Source organism: Podarcis raffonei, chromosome 3, assembly GCF_027172205.1.
Source record: "Podarcis raffonei isolate rPodRaf1 chromosome 3, rPodRaf1.pri, whole genome shotgun sequence".
NCBI lineage: Eukaryota > Metazoa > Chordata > Lepidosauria > Squamata > Lacertidae > Podarcis > Podarcis raffonei.
Window position 1 is genome coordinate 106,545,898 of NC_070604.1, and position 13,913 is coordinate 106,559,810.

A 13,913-nucleotide genomic window follows, 5' to 3' on the forward strand; every position below is an offset into this window, starting at 1 on the left:
CCCTGCAGTGCTGGAGGAAACTTCCCAAAATCACATTGGTGTCTAGCTGCGAGGAGCTCTCCAAGATGTCAGGCAAATATCCTTCGCACATCACCTGCTACATGAGCCTCTTTTTTTTTAAGCTGGGGGTCCTAGGGATTGAACCCGAGGCCGTCTGGACTCAAAGCATGAGCTCTACCCGTAGAGCTATGGTCCATCCACAGTACATGTCAGAACAAACAGAGCTTGATATGATGTTGAGCTTGCAAGTGGGGAGAACTTCCTCTGCTAAAGTAAAGCTCCAAGAAGGGCAGTGGGTGTGATGCAATGCATCAGAAACACAGAACATGGTACTGGATTCAGGATTAACATGGTACTGCTTATTCTGCTCCCACAAAAACTCAGTATTCATAAAAAGGAGCGGACAAGCTTCCTGTTCTTGTGGCTGGAAAGGCATGCTTGAAAGTGTGTGGTTAATGCCTCCTGAAATCTCAGCAGCCGGAGAATTGATAAACAAAGACTTCCTAAGTTTGGTTGGCTAGGCGGGGGAAGAAAAACAGGAGTCCAGTGCCTTCTTTTTTGTCCATCTCCACTTCCTAACTAGAAAAACCAGGATAAATTAAGTAACACGGAAATGGGGAATAAATTAAACAAGGGAAATTATGCAAGTGTGCTCATTTTTGCCCTAGCATATGGATATTGCAGAACTGAACTTTTGTTGATGCAGAATTTTAATTTGATTTGTTTGAGCAAAGAGTAAACACGGCCCTGCCCTGCATGCTGGAAGCAACTACAAGCTAAAGGCCGCTGCTGCAATAATTAGTTTCAATGAGAGAACGTATCAGCTTGCACGCATGATGATTTTCACACCTCAAATACCTAAATTTATCCTTTGCATGGGGAGTAACTGAAAGACAAATTATTTTGGAGGAGAGAGCTGGAAACCTGCAATCAGTTTTGCCTAAGGAAGACATGCCCCGTCAGCCTGTGTAAGCAATAAGTCTGTACTTGCAGGAGATAATGGGTGTGGCATCCATTTGTACGACTAGTGTTGTACCTTTGGCAGCGGCAGATCTGACATAGGAGAGGAATTGCAAGGAACATCTTCATGCACATCAGGAATGGAGCAGGGCAGGATTGTTCAGTAGCAACACCAGTCCAGACCTCAGAGAGATTCTGGCAAACGAACCATACCAGGACGCTGGTTGTGCATCAGAAGGCATCCGATAAAGAACCAACTCATGACTAAATGTGCATTGCATGAGTTTGGTTACGCATGGGTGCAACGGCTGCCATTGAAAGGACTTGCAGATTTACACCTACAAGGCTGGCTTTGAATTGCATGTAGGGCACAGGCCCTTTTCTCTACTTTAAGCGGGCTTTGATTAGGTCAATAGTTTCAGAGGGCTGCTGTTTCCGCTCTGCTCTGCGACCACAATTCTATCAAGGCGGCATCAAAAAGCAATGCAGACTGAAAATGTGCCCTGCCCTCTATGGGAGCAAGACAACGGAGTTCTTGGTTTGTGTCCAGATCTCTGCACATTAAAAGCCTGCACACAGACATTATATTTTAGCATCTGATTGCTCTGCTAACTGCCGGGTTCACCTCTATGTAGATGCACACCCATTAGAAGCAACTAAAGATCATTCTTTGCTAGGGTGTGACTGCTGCCCAGCTCCAACATAGCAGGAATAGAGGACAGCTTCTGAGCTTCTCCGGCCCATTTGCTATTCTAATTATTTTCAGCCCAAAGAACATCTTGCTAATGGATGCAAGCTGCTGAACAGTTTGCAGGTTTTCTTCCATGCCTTCCCCAATGCGGAGGAAGAACGGGATAAATCCTAAATAGGGAAAAATAGGGATTCCTGACCCACATGACTTTGCCATGAGCTTTAGTGCTAGGCCCCTAAACAGTTAAGTTAGGGCAACCTAGGAAATCTGGAATATTTTTCCCCAGCCCTACTCAAGAGGGTAAAAGCTGACACCCCCAATTCTTTCATGCCAACTGCTGGGGCATAGCAACAGCTTCTCAGCCGAAATTAACGGAAAGCCTCAAGTTAGTTTTACACTTGCTTCCAGGATCCTCACAATTGCTTAGCACATTCTTAGGTGTCACACACTCACAACTATGCTTTCAGAAACTGCATCGGCATTGTTTTTTTAGCAGGCTGTGTGAAAACTAGAGCTGTTGTTTCATTGAGTAGTAATAGCCATGCTAGAGCAACAGAACATTATTTACTGATAGTTTGAAAGAACTCCAGCCATCGTCATTAGCAACTTTTAATCAATGCCACAAGGGTAGCTGTATTCTGGTGCAACAAAAAATATGACAAGAGTGCCTGGTGGCATCTAAAAAGAGTATGGCTGCAATCCTAACCATGTCTACTCAGAAGTAAATCTCAATTAATTCAATGGGGCTTACTCCCAGATAAGTGGGGTCTGTATGATAGCCTAAAATATTTTCAGCAGCCTGACCTCACTTTCTCATTTTATTCCCTCTGTCTTCGGCCACATGCGCACAATACATTTAAAGAACTTTGATAGCACTTTAGACTGTCATGGCTTCCATCCAAAAACTGTGGGAGCTGTAGTTTGTTTAGGGCAGGCTTCCTCAACCTCGGCCCTCCAGATGTTTTTGGCCTACAACTTCCATGAGCCCTAGCTAGCAGGACCAGTGGTCGGGGATGATGGGAATTGTAGTCTCAAAACATCTGGAGGGCCGAGGGTGAGGAAGCCTGGTTTAGGGTGTTGACAGTTATTAGGAGGCCCCTATTCCCTCATAAGGCTACAATTCTCAAGAGTTCCCTGTGGAGAGATATTAACTGCTAAACCACTTCGGGATCTGTAGCTCCTGAAATGGAATAGGGCTCTCCCAGCAACTTTCAGCACCCTTAACAAACTGCAGTTCCCATAATTCTTGGGAGACAGCCGTGACTGTTCAAAGTGGTATCACAGAACTTCGAATGTATGCTGTGAATATGGCCTTGATGCCCACAAATATACATATCTGTGAATAAGCATTCCTACATTATATGAAAGGGGCTCTTGTCCCTGAACGTTAGGACTTACAGTAAATCTTCAAGACAACAATACAAGAAAAGAGGCATTTCCTGGTGCTTGCTTAGTCCCTTTCTTCACCCTACTCTACTTCAAGCCAATAAAAGAAGTCTGTTTCTGCAACCAGAGATGATTATGATTATTAAATTTGTATACCATCCTTCATCTGTAGATCTCAACATAAAAACACAAGATAAAAAACACAAAATGCATAATAACAAGAACAGGAACAAACCAATAACCCCATCTGCCCACCCCAAGTTGAATCTTACTTCAACACTAATTATTATAATTAATAATAATAATACCCCACCCATCTGGCTGGGTTTCCCCGGCCACTCTGGGTGACTTCCAACAAAATATTAAAAATACAATAAAACATCAGACATTAAAAACTTCCCTAAACAGGGCTGCCTTCAGATGTCTTCTAAAATTATGGGACAGCATCTTCCACTAAATCTGAGAGTAACCAGCTACCTTTGGGGAAAGCAATAACCCTGTCCTCACTGCCATTAGGAGATGGAAAGCTTTCCACAATACATTGTTTGGTTTAATTCAAAGAAAGGGCACTTGTGGACTCCCGACTCCTAACCAGAATGGCCAAGGTCACAGATGATGGGAGCTATAAGTCCAACTATTTCTGGAGAGCCACAGTTTCTCCCCCCACCACCACCACCAACCCGGGTGTGATCAATAATATTATCAAAGGGATCTAACCTTGAAAAGCTAGTGTTTAGGACTCCTGTGATTCAAAATGGGAAGGAGAGGTCTACCACCAACACATTCAAGTAGGAAAATGGGAATCTTCCATTGACTCAGGAAATGCTAGCCTGACTCCTCCCTGGGTCATGTCGTGGGAAACCCCCAAGATATCTGCTGACCAACACAATGGATGGTGTTCCTCTTCCTACTTGGGACACAATGAGCAAATATACACAAGGGGGAATTCCCAATTGTGTTTACATATTTTAGTACAGTACTAGAATTAATTATTCTAGAGTTGCCCCGACCTATTAAAAGCTATTGATTGGAGGATATATTAGATTAGATAAATTTATTGTCATTGTCCATATATACACAGTATACACAACAACGAAAATCAAACACCCACCCAAAGACCGGGTTCACATACACATTTGCACGTATCTCCAACATTCTCATCCTATTCAGACATAATCTATAAAACATAACATAATCCAGAATATATAACATAACCTATTTAAAGGCATAACATAACCTAAAACCTATCTCATTCCTTCCTACTTCCTGCTTGCTATTTCTTGCAACTGGCCCTAAGATCATTATTTAGTGCAATCAGAGCTCTTGGATAGAAACTATTCAGAAGGCGTGTGGTTCGTGTTTTCATTGTCCTATATCTTCTGCCCGAAGGCAACAGTTCAAAGAAGTTGTGAGCAGGATGGGTGGGATCTCTCAGGATATTGTGTGACTTCTTCAAATTGCGAGACGTGAAGATCTCATCCAGGGTTGGTAGTTGGAGCCCAATAACATTCTGGGCAATTTTAATTATTCTCTGTAAAGCTTTTTTATCCGTTTCAGAGCTGCTCCCATACCACGATAATACACTATAGGTTAAGACACTCTCAATGGTACTGTGATAATAGGACAGAAGTAGGTGCTGAGATAGATTCAGTCCCCTGAGCATTCTCAGGAAATACAACCTCCCCTGCACCTTCCTCACAACCATATTAATATTTGCAGTCCATGAGAGGTCCTCAGAGATATAAATGCCCAGGTATTTAAAACTACCAACCCTCTCCACCTCCTCGCCATTTATGTGCAATGGTAAAAATACACTTTTCTTTCTCCTAAAGTCAATTATGAGTTCTTTGGTTTTTTTGGTGTTAAGCATAAGATTGTTTTCTTTACACCATTGAATTAACCCCTGTACTTCTTTCCTATAAGCAGTCTCATTGTTCTCACTAATGAGCCCCACCACCGTTGTATCATCCGCAAATTTGATGATTGTGTTGGACTTATACAGTGGGGTGCAATCAAATGTGTACAGGGAATAGAGAAAGGGACTTAGCACACATCCCTGAGGGGCTCCTGTGCTTAACACTAGAGTAGAAGAATAGTGAGGTCCCATTCTCACTGTCTGCAGCCTATCAGTCAGGAAATTCCTTACCCACAGACAGATCTTCTGATGTATACCCAAGTTGGTCATTTTAAGAAATAACCTGTCTGGCAGAATTGTATTGAAGGCAGAACTGTAGTCCACAAACAACAGCCTTGCGTAGGTTCCCTGTCGTTCTAGATGACTCAGTACAGTATGGACAGCGATGGAAATAGCATCATCAGTAGATCTGTTTCTTCTGTATGCAAACTGGAACGGGTCTAGAGTGGATGGAAGACCAGCCTTAATATGATCTAGCACCAATCTCTCAAAACATTTCATAACGACAGATGTTAGAGCTATTGGTCTATAGTCATTGAGAGATACCACCACTGACTGCTTGGGGACTGGCACTATAATCGATGTCTTCAGGCAGGTAGGGACAGAACCCTGCAACAGGGATAGATTAAAAATGTCCGTAAATACCCCAGCTAATTCTGCAGCGCAGTCCCTAATAACCCGTCCCGTGATTCCATCCGGTCCAGCTGCCTTCCTAATGTTAATGCTCCGAAAGGCACGTTGTACGTCAAAGGTCTGTAATAAAAATGGTTGTCTATCAGTAGTAGTTTCTGATGATGTGCTGGTAGCCAATGCTGTAGTGACGGTAGTTCCAGTTCCCACCTCAAAGCGACTAAAAAATTGATTCAGTTGATCAGCCAGGTGCGCACTGCTACTGGCCAGTTCGTTTTTAATATTTTGCCCTGTAATTTGTCGCAGGCCTTGCCATACTCGACGAGGGTCAGAGCTTTCAAAATGTTTTTCAATCCTCCGGCAGTACATAGCTTTGGCGTTCCTAATGCCCTTTTTCAATTTGGCTCTGGCTTCTCTATACTGTTGCACATCACCAGAGTGAAAAGCAGCATTTCTTGCCTTTAGCAGAAGATACACATCCCTGTTTAGCCAGGGCTTGTTGTTAGGGAACACCCGTATTTGTTTGATGGTAGTGACAACATCAATGCAGCTTTTAACGTAGAACAGTACTGTTGAAGCGTATGTGTCCACATTATTCTCCACAAAAAGCGACCACTCGGTGCTCCGAAAGCAATCTTGAAGTTGCTCAGATGCACCTACTGGCCACACTCGTATCTCTCTAGTTGATGGTCTGATTCTACATACGAGAGGTCTATATGATGGTATCATAAGTAAAGATATGTGGTCTGACTGCCCCAAATTGGGCAAGGGCTTGGTCTTGTATCCATGCATGATGTTACTATATACTCGGTCCAGGGTATTTCCCCCCCTAGTGGGACAATCAACATACTGGTGGAACTTAGGAAGCACAGTCCTTAAATCGGCTCGATTAAAATCACCAGCAACCACAAATGCTCCATCCGGGTAGGCCCGCTGCTGTTTGCTAATAGCAGTTAGCAGGTGGCCCATAGCTGTAGTAGTGTTTGCATCGGGAGGTATATACACCGCTGTTATTATAACAACATTAAACTCACGTGGCAAATAAAAAGGGCGGCACTTCACCACTAGGTACTCCAAGTCAGGAGAGCAATGCGTGTCCATTTGTTTGATGTCCGAGCTCCAGTTGTTATTTATATAAACGCAAATTCCTCCTCCTCTGCTCTTCCCGGATTCAGCGGTTCTATCCGCTCTAATTACTGAGCGTCCTTCTAGCTGCAGAAGTCCCTGTGGAAAGGAGGGATCCAGCCACGTCTCTAAAAGGACCATAACACAGCAGTCCCGGATACTTTTCTGCCGAGAGGTAATAAGCTCCAACTCCTCTACCTTGTTAGGCAAGGATCTCACATTTGATACAAGGAGACTTGGCAATGCAGGCTTGTGGGGATTTTTACCTAGCCTCACTCGTAATCCAGCCCTGCAACCCCTCTTCTGCTTACGCCCTCTCCGTTTTCTTTTCTTTCTGGCAAGGAGAGCAAGGGGAGTATCCCAAGAATGTGCAAGATATGGAGGCTCTCTGATAAGCTCAGCTGGAATGTTATAGGTTGAGACCTCCTGGCTGCAACCTTCTCCTCTGCCGATACTTAAGAGCTCTTGACGACTATAAATTTCTTGTGCCTGAGTATTTACAGTCCATAGCAGCAGTAAGTTCACAAATAAAAATAAAACACAAATCGGATACCGGTCTTCGGAGTGCCGAGCCGCTGCAAGTGCTTGCGCCGCCATCTTGACAAAGCCATCTTTGGAGCACTCTCAACTTCAGGCACAAAAAAACTTCTTCCAAACTCACAGCTGATGAAAAATAATCTCAAGTCCTAGGCCTCCATTTTTAAAAGCTATTATCAGATCCTGCAGACCTTTCCAATTCCTAGATGACAGCATCAAGAGTTTAAGAACCCAAGCAACAAAGCAGCTGGAATTTTTCCAGCCCTATCTTCAAGTGACCGTTAAATGGACCTTTGTTTCTTATTCCAAAATAAGACCACCTCATGTTTTCTAAGGCTGAGGTGTCAGTGCTAAATGGAAGCAGACCCCAAGGAGGGGGAACCTTATCTACCAGAACCTCATCAAGAAGCCTCAACGAAGGATTAAGTCTAAGAGAACTTCACTACCACACAGGCGTCCTCATCTTTGACAATACACAGATTGTACCATGGGAAGAAGAACCCTTGCGCTTCGAATCCTGCAGCACTGCTGTCCCTTTAACCCAAACTTCACCAATCTGGTGTCCTCCGGATGTTTTGGACTACAACTCCCATCAGCCCCAACCAGAATGGTCAATGTCAGGGATGATGGGAGGTGTAGTTCAAAAACACCTGCAGCCCCAAAAAATGTTTCTGTCTAAATAGAGAAACAGATATTTTTGTTCTAACCTTTCTCCTTTTTTTCTATTTCCAATACTGCCACTTATTTGAATTTCAAGGAGGAAAAAAAAAAAGCAAAATCTTCTTTTAGATTTTGAAAACAAGTCCGCAACCTGTACGGTTTTCTACCACAGTCAATTCCATGAATGCCATCAATTAAGCTAAACATCCTTCACTTGAATTTCTCTGCCATTAATTCTGTGCACCAAAATAGTATTCTGGTAATCTCCATCTACCCTAGACACACACACTTGACTAGTCTTCTGTTTGGTTCCTTTCCCACAAGGTTTAGTTCTCACCCTTTATCTCTCTTAATTAAAAAAAAAAAACCCATAAAATAGGTTCTGCCTATTTTTCATCTAAAACGACCGTATTTTATAATTAAATAAGAGGGTAGGTAAAAGAGCTCAGGAAATAATCACAAATTACCAAAACCTGATAGATGGATTATATTCAACACTTATAGAAAATTTATAATTGTCCAAACTGTTTTATGTATATGATTTTGTTGCAATCCGCAAAACAACCACATAAGGTACAGTATATCATTATTATAATCACCATGTTTCAGATGAGGAAATGGAATCTGCTGAGGCTGTGTGGCTTGAATAGAAGTAATTTCAGGAGTTCCAACACCAACGGTAGATTTGAATTTTATAGTTCAGACACTTAATTATTATGTTACATGCTAAACCACCACATACTGCAACCTCTCACATGCTTTTTCGGCTTGCGTAGAGATTTAATTTCTACTGGTGGTTTCCATTCTTCCTTTACCAATCCCCTTCTCCCTCTCTGATCTCACAATAACCTATCAGCACAGGGGCTGATAGGAACACTGATGGAAGTTGCAGTCCCAAATATCTGAGGGTCCCCGTGTCGGGGAAGGCTCCTCTAAGCCAACCAGTCTGCAACATACATCATGCAAAAGACGACTTCAGCATCCTACCTCTTCTGAATTCTCCGTGCCTCCATCTTTGCCACTGCCACTGCTGCTGCCACCGCCGCCGCCGCCGCTGCTACCGCTGCTGCTACTGGCTTTCGTAGTGCTTTTAGTAGACTTTGGAGGCTCCTAAGGAGGAAAAGGAACAGGAAAAAAGCACATTCAGATGCACCGTTTTACCAACAGCTTAACAAAGTTCATGGATCCTGCAAGGCTAGCCAACAGAAAAAGAGGACACCATCCCATAAATAGGCTCCTATACCATGGTGGCGCAAGAGAAAGGTCTGTGCACGGAAACACACTGATCATCATCCAAGTGCTTCTGCTAGAACGATCAATTCTCTTCCCTTTAAAAAGGGCACCTGACTCTCTTGAAGTCCCACCCACTGGCGGGGGGCAGCTGCCTGTTTTGCAGCCTGTTGCTCTCTCTGCCTTTGCCAGAGCAGCCGAGTCTCTGCTCCTGCCATCCTCCATGGGAAAGGGCTTATCTGCCAACAGCAAGCCAATGCTAGTAAACTGCATAGAGAACAAAGACTGGAGGACAAACTGAAAAGAGGTTCTCAAGCTGCGGGGAGGGAGCTCCATTCAACTGGTGTGTGGACAGTCAACAAAATCTGTATTCGGCCTATTTTTTCCACCCTAACACAGACAGAAGCCGTACTGACCAAGGTAGAATTCAATGGGGCGCTCTCTCAGGCAAGTGCGTACAGGCTAGAATCTAAACGAACTTCATCACAGGTAAGGAAAATACATTTACCAGTTGTATTAAAACATATTTCGCAAGGGAATTTGACCTGCGCCAAGGCATATGTGATGGGCTGCTGCGGAAAATGATGCTTTAGTGAGCCTGTGCAGCATAGTGGTTAAGAGTACTGGACAAGGACTAGGCCAGGGTTCAAATCCTCACTCAGCTATGAAGCTTGCTGGGTGACTTTGAGCCAGCCATTCACTCTCAGACTCGTCTATGGTGCAGGGTTGCTTTGAGGATAAAATGGGGAGCAGAACGGGCTTGTTTGAGGAAAGGTGGGATAGAAATAATAACAAATAGTATCCATGCTGCAGGACCACTTTTGTTTTTTGCTGTGAAATGCATGTGTTTGATAACCATATTGTGAAGATAGATAAACTTTATTCGCATTAGCCAATGGCCATAGCAACAGTAAAACATTACAGTATACTCAGAAAAGTAAACTTGATATAAGAGCACAATTTAAAGTCCTGAATCAGCCGTCAGTTAGTGGCCCTTATTCTGATTGCCCCTGCTATGAACCTAGCAACCTTTGCTGTTATCTGTTATAACCATATTGTGAAGAGATTCTGTGTTGTGCCTTTAGGTCCATATCTGCTGCTCAAATAAAGGGTGGGAGAGATCATCAGGGGATTTGGGCTGAGTGTTCATCAGCATGTGGATGACACCTCTTATTTAAATTGGAACCAGGGACTACCTGTGACGGTGACTTGGAAACTACAATTAATCCCAAATGCAGTTGCTAGACTGGTGACTAGGAGCAGCCATCAGGGTCATAGAACACTGGTCCTAAAAGATCTACATTGGCTTCCAGTATGTTTCCAAGCACAATTCAAAGTGCTGGTGTTAACCTTTAAAGCCCTAACAGCTTCAGCCCTGTATACCTAAAAGAGTATCTCTACCCCCATTATTCAGCTCGGATACTGAAGTCCAGCTCTAAGGGCATTCTGGCCCTTCCCTCATTGCGAGAAGTGATGTTACAAGGAACCAGGCAGAGGGGCCTTGTGGAACGCTCTCCAGTCAGATGTCAAACAGATAAACAACTACATGACTTTTCATAGACATCTGAAGGCAGCCCTGTTTCAATAAGCTTTTAATGCTTGACGTGAGCCCCCCCCCCGAATTTTGCTATAAGCCGCCCAGAGTGGCCAGGGTAACCCAGTCAGATGGGTAGGGTACAGTGTTAGAAACTAGGATATGAAGCCAGGAGCTAAATGGCACCTTAAATCTAGGTTACGGGCACAACAACGTAATGTCTAAGCACACGTTTTAAATAACAAGAATACAAAGCTGAAAATGAACTGCAGCTAAAATATTATGTTCATTTTTTGCAAGGTCCAGTCCCTCCCCTGCCCACCCCCCTAATATTCTTAAGAGGGTCTCTTCTCCAGTCTTCGGAGAGTAACTGGAAGTGGGGAGGCAGAAAAAAGGTCCTCCTTTCCTTCCACTCTGCAGTTTTAATATGAAATTTTAGGCACAGTGCTGCACCCAGAGCTCAGAAATTGCTTGTGCTAATGAAATTCCTTGTTGCAAAATGCGCCTAAAACAATGGGAGTTTCGAACACTGGTGGGGTATAAGAAAAGTTGTTCTTCTTCTTCTTCTTCTTCTTCTTCTTCTTCTTCTTATTATTATTATTATTTACATGTTCCTGCTTCATGAAGGTGAACACTGGTACACAGGAACAGGTCTTGTTCTAAGTTCAAAGCCGTCTAAAGCCTGGCAGCTGTTTTCCAGGGTTTAGATAGAAGTCTTTCTTGGCCCTACTGAGAGCTTCTGGAAACTGAACATGCAGCCTTCCCTATGCATTGCATGTCCACTTCCACTAGCAGGAATGTTGCACTCATGAACCTTTAGCTCAGCATGCCAACATACCCCACTTTGCATACTTCCTCTCTGCAACTGAGCCACACATTTGTGCCACATGCCTATGTTGGACAGAGGCGCCACGCCTACATTGCATGTTACATGGATACACACATTACTTCTGGGGTGCTAAGTCTTTCGGACTCTGCTCCGAATCCTAGACTCTGCACATTTGTTTGTGTTCTGCATACTTCTGCAGTGTACAGCAGTTCACAGGAGTTCTGTCTTCTATCCCCTTAAAGTTATGCACAAATGCCTGGCCAATGTCTGCACAGGATTCTCTGTGCACTCCCACTTAGCACCCAGAGCCCCACCAGGTGCTTACACTACCTATACAGCCTCCTCTGCATTTGCACATAGCGCACACCTGAACTCTGTGCCCCGCACAAAATAACACAATCAAACCTTTTTTTCAAGATTCTTCCTCTTTACACGCACATGCATCCTTCCTAAATATCATATCAGCAGTGCCTTTCTACATAGGCCTTGAATTTGCCCCACTTCCACAGTGTGACACTCCTGCCGCTTGCCTAAATCTGCATTTGCCCCAGTCCCACTTAGGTGTGGTTGCAATGCACTGCGAAACGCAACAATGACTGTGTACTCTTTTCCCATAACTTTGTGCTTAAAACGCAAGGGTCCGATTTAAAGGGAGCAATCTGTCCTTAGGCCTCCCCCTGCTGCATGGCAAGACAAGTGTGAGGCCTATTGTGCTTGTCTGACCTCCGAATGCAACACACAAACACGGGCATCGCGAACACGCCTGCACAGGGAGCCCCCGAACCGGAAGCGATGGACGCGAAGGAAGCATACAAAGAAGCGCAGCGCATCCTCCGCTATCGGTGCGCGCACACTGCATTCTAGGACGCCCAGGCCCAGATCCGTGTTGGGTTCCCCCCCACCCGCCTCCGGAACTGCCACGGAGACCGTCACTACTAGATTCCCTCTTTCTCCGCAAGCAAGCAAGCAAGCAAGCAAGCACTCAACCCAACCCAACCCCCTCCCCCCCCCGTCCGTGCCATGCAACGGCGCTTGCCTATGCACCATGCTGCGATCGCCTCTTCTCCTCCCTCCCTCGCCTTACTCTCGGCCCCTGCATTTCTCCTTCCACCCCGTCTAGGATGCAACGGCCTCTTGCCCGTCAGCACCCTTGTGTTACGCCGCCGACACCCTCCTCAGCCCGCCTCTCCCCAGGTGCAAGGCTCCTGCACGAGTGCGGACATTTTCTCCCCCGTGTGGGTGCTTGCCTGCCTGCGCGTGTGCGCGCCTAACTCAGGGGGCCCGTGCTCAGAGGCAGTTAACAACAAACGGGCTGTGCATTGTCTGACCAGGGCGTCTTTTCCTGCAATTAGATTTAAAAGACATATGTATTTGTGTGTATGCTTAACCCACGGATAATAACAAATATGCTGTGCATTGTCTGGCCCGTGCGTCCTCCCTCCACCCTAAATATATATGCATTAGATGTAGATACAGAAATAAAGATACATATGTGCTTGTGTATGCTTAACCCAGGGGGCCCGTGCTTAAGAGTGTAGTAACAAATATGCTGTGCGTTGCCCGGTCAGTGCCTTTCCTATATATATGTGAATCAGATATTGATATAAAGATGTGTGTGCGCGCGCGCTTGCTTAACCCAAGAGGCCCGTGCTCAGGGGTAATAACAAATACGTGGTGCATTGTCTGGCCAGTGCGCCCTTTCCTACATAGGATATACATACGTGTGTGTATGTGTGTGTGTGTTGCAAACCTAGACCTGCAGGTGTGTGTGCACTGATTTGCTCGTCCTGGATGTGTGTGTGTGTGTGTTGCACAGGCACACGGATCCTGCGTCGAAGCCCCGGGCTGCTGCAAGTGCAGCTGCTTCCTGCCTGCGTCCTCGGCCCCCTCGGCGCGCGGGGCGGCTCCACTCCCGGCGGAGGCCCCGAGCTCGGATGCCGCCAGGCCCCGGGAAAGGCTTTGGCGCCCGGGCGCTCCCGCCCACCCCACCGTCCCGGCCCTGGGGCGGGGTGGCGCCAGAGAGAGATGGAGGGTGGGCCGGCCCCGGGGCGCCGCCGACCCCCGCTCGCTCACCTTCTCTTTCTTCAGCTTGTAGGGCATCCCGGACCTCGAAAGCGCTCGCTCGGCCTCTCCCGCCGCCGCCGGCCCGGCCTCCTCTCGTCGCCCTCCCTCGGTTTCTCCTCGCCGCCGCCGCCTCCTCCTCCCTCCTCTGCGCTGGGTTGGGTGAGCCCCCGATTGGACCCGCTCGGCCCAACCTGCCTGGCAACCGCCTCGCTGCCTTCGCTTCATTGGCCGCCGGCGGCCGCGCCGATTTTTGCCATTGGCCGGCCGGTTTGAAGGGCAGCTGGGGAGGGCGGGAGGAGGCCGCTGCCGGTTTTGCAAAAAGGCGCCGCCGCGGTTGTAGGGAAAGCGGGTG

At 46.0% G+C, this 13,913-nt stretch overlaps 1 protein-coding gene across 2 annotated transcripts in view; it reads right to left on the bottom strand.

The window, feature by feature from the left end:
• PPP2R5D (protein phosphatase 2 regulatory subunit B'delta) overlaps window positions 1–13,699 on the bottom strand; it is a 59,105-nt gene extending 45,406 nt beyond the window's left edge. For both annotated transcript variants that reach the window (XM_053383437.1, XM_053383436.1), the window contains exons 1-2: window positions 13,571–13,699; window positions 8,892–9,014 (exon numbers count right to left, since the gene is read on the bottom strand). In XM_053383437.1, the coding sequence (XP_053239412.1) occupies window positions 8,892–9,014; window positions 13,571–13,597 (150 nt within the window). In that variant the 5' untranslated portion in view covers window positions 13,598–13,699. The remainder of the gene's footprint in view (window positions 1–8,891; window positions 9,015–13,570) is intronic.
• Window positions 13,700–13,913: the final 214 nt, after the last annotated feature.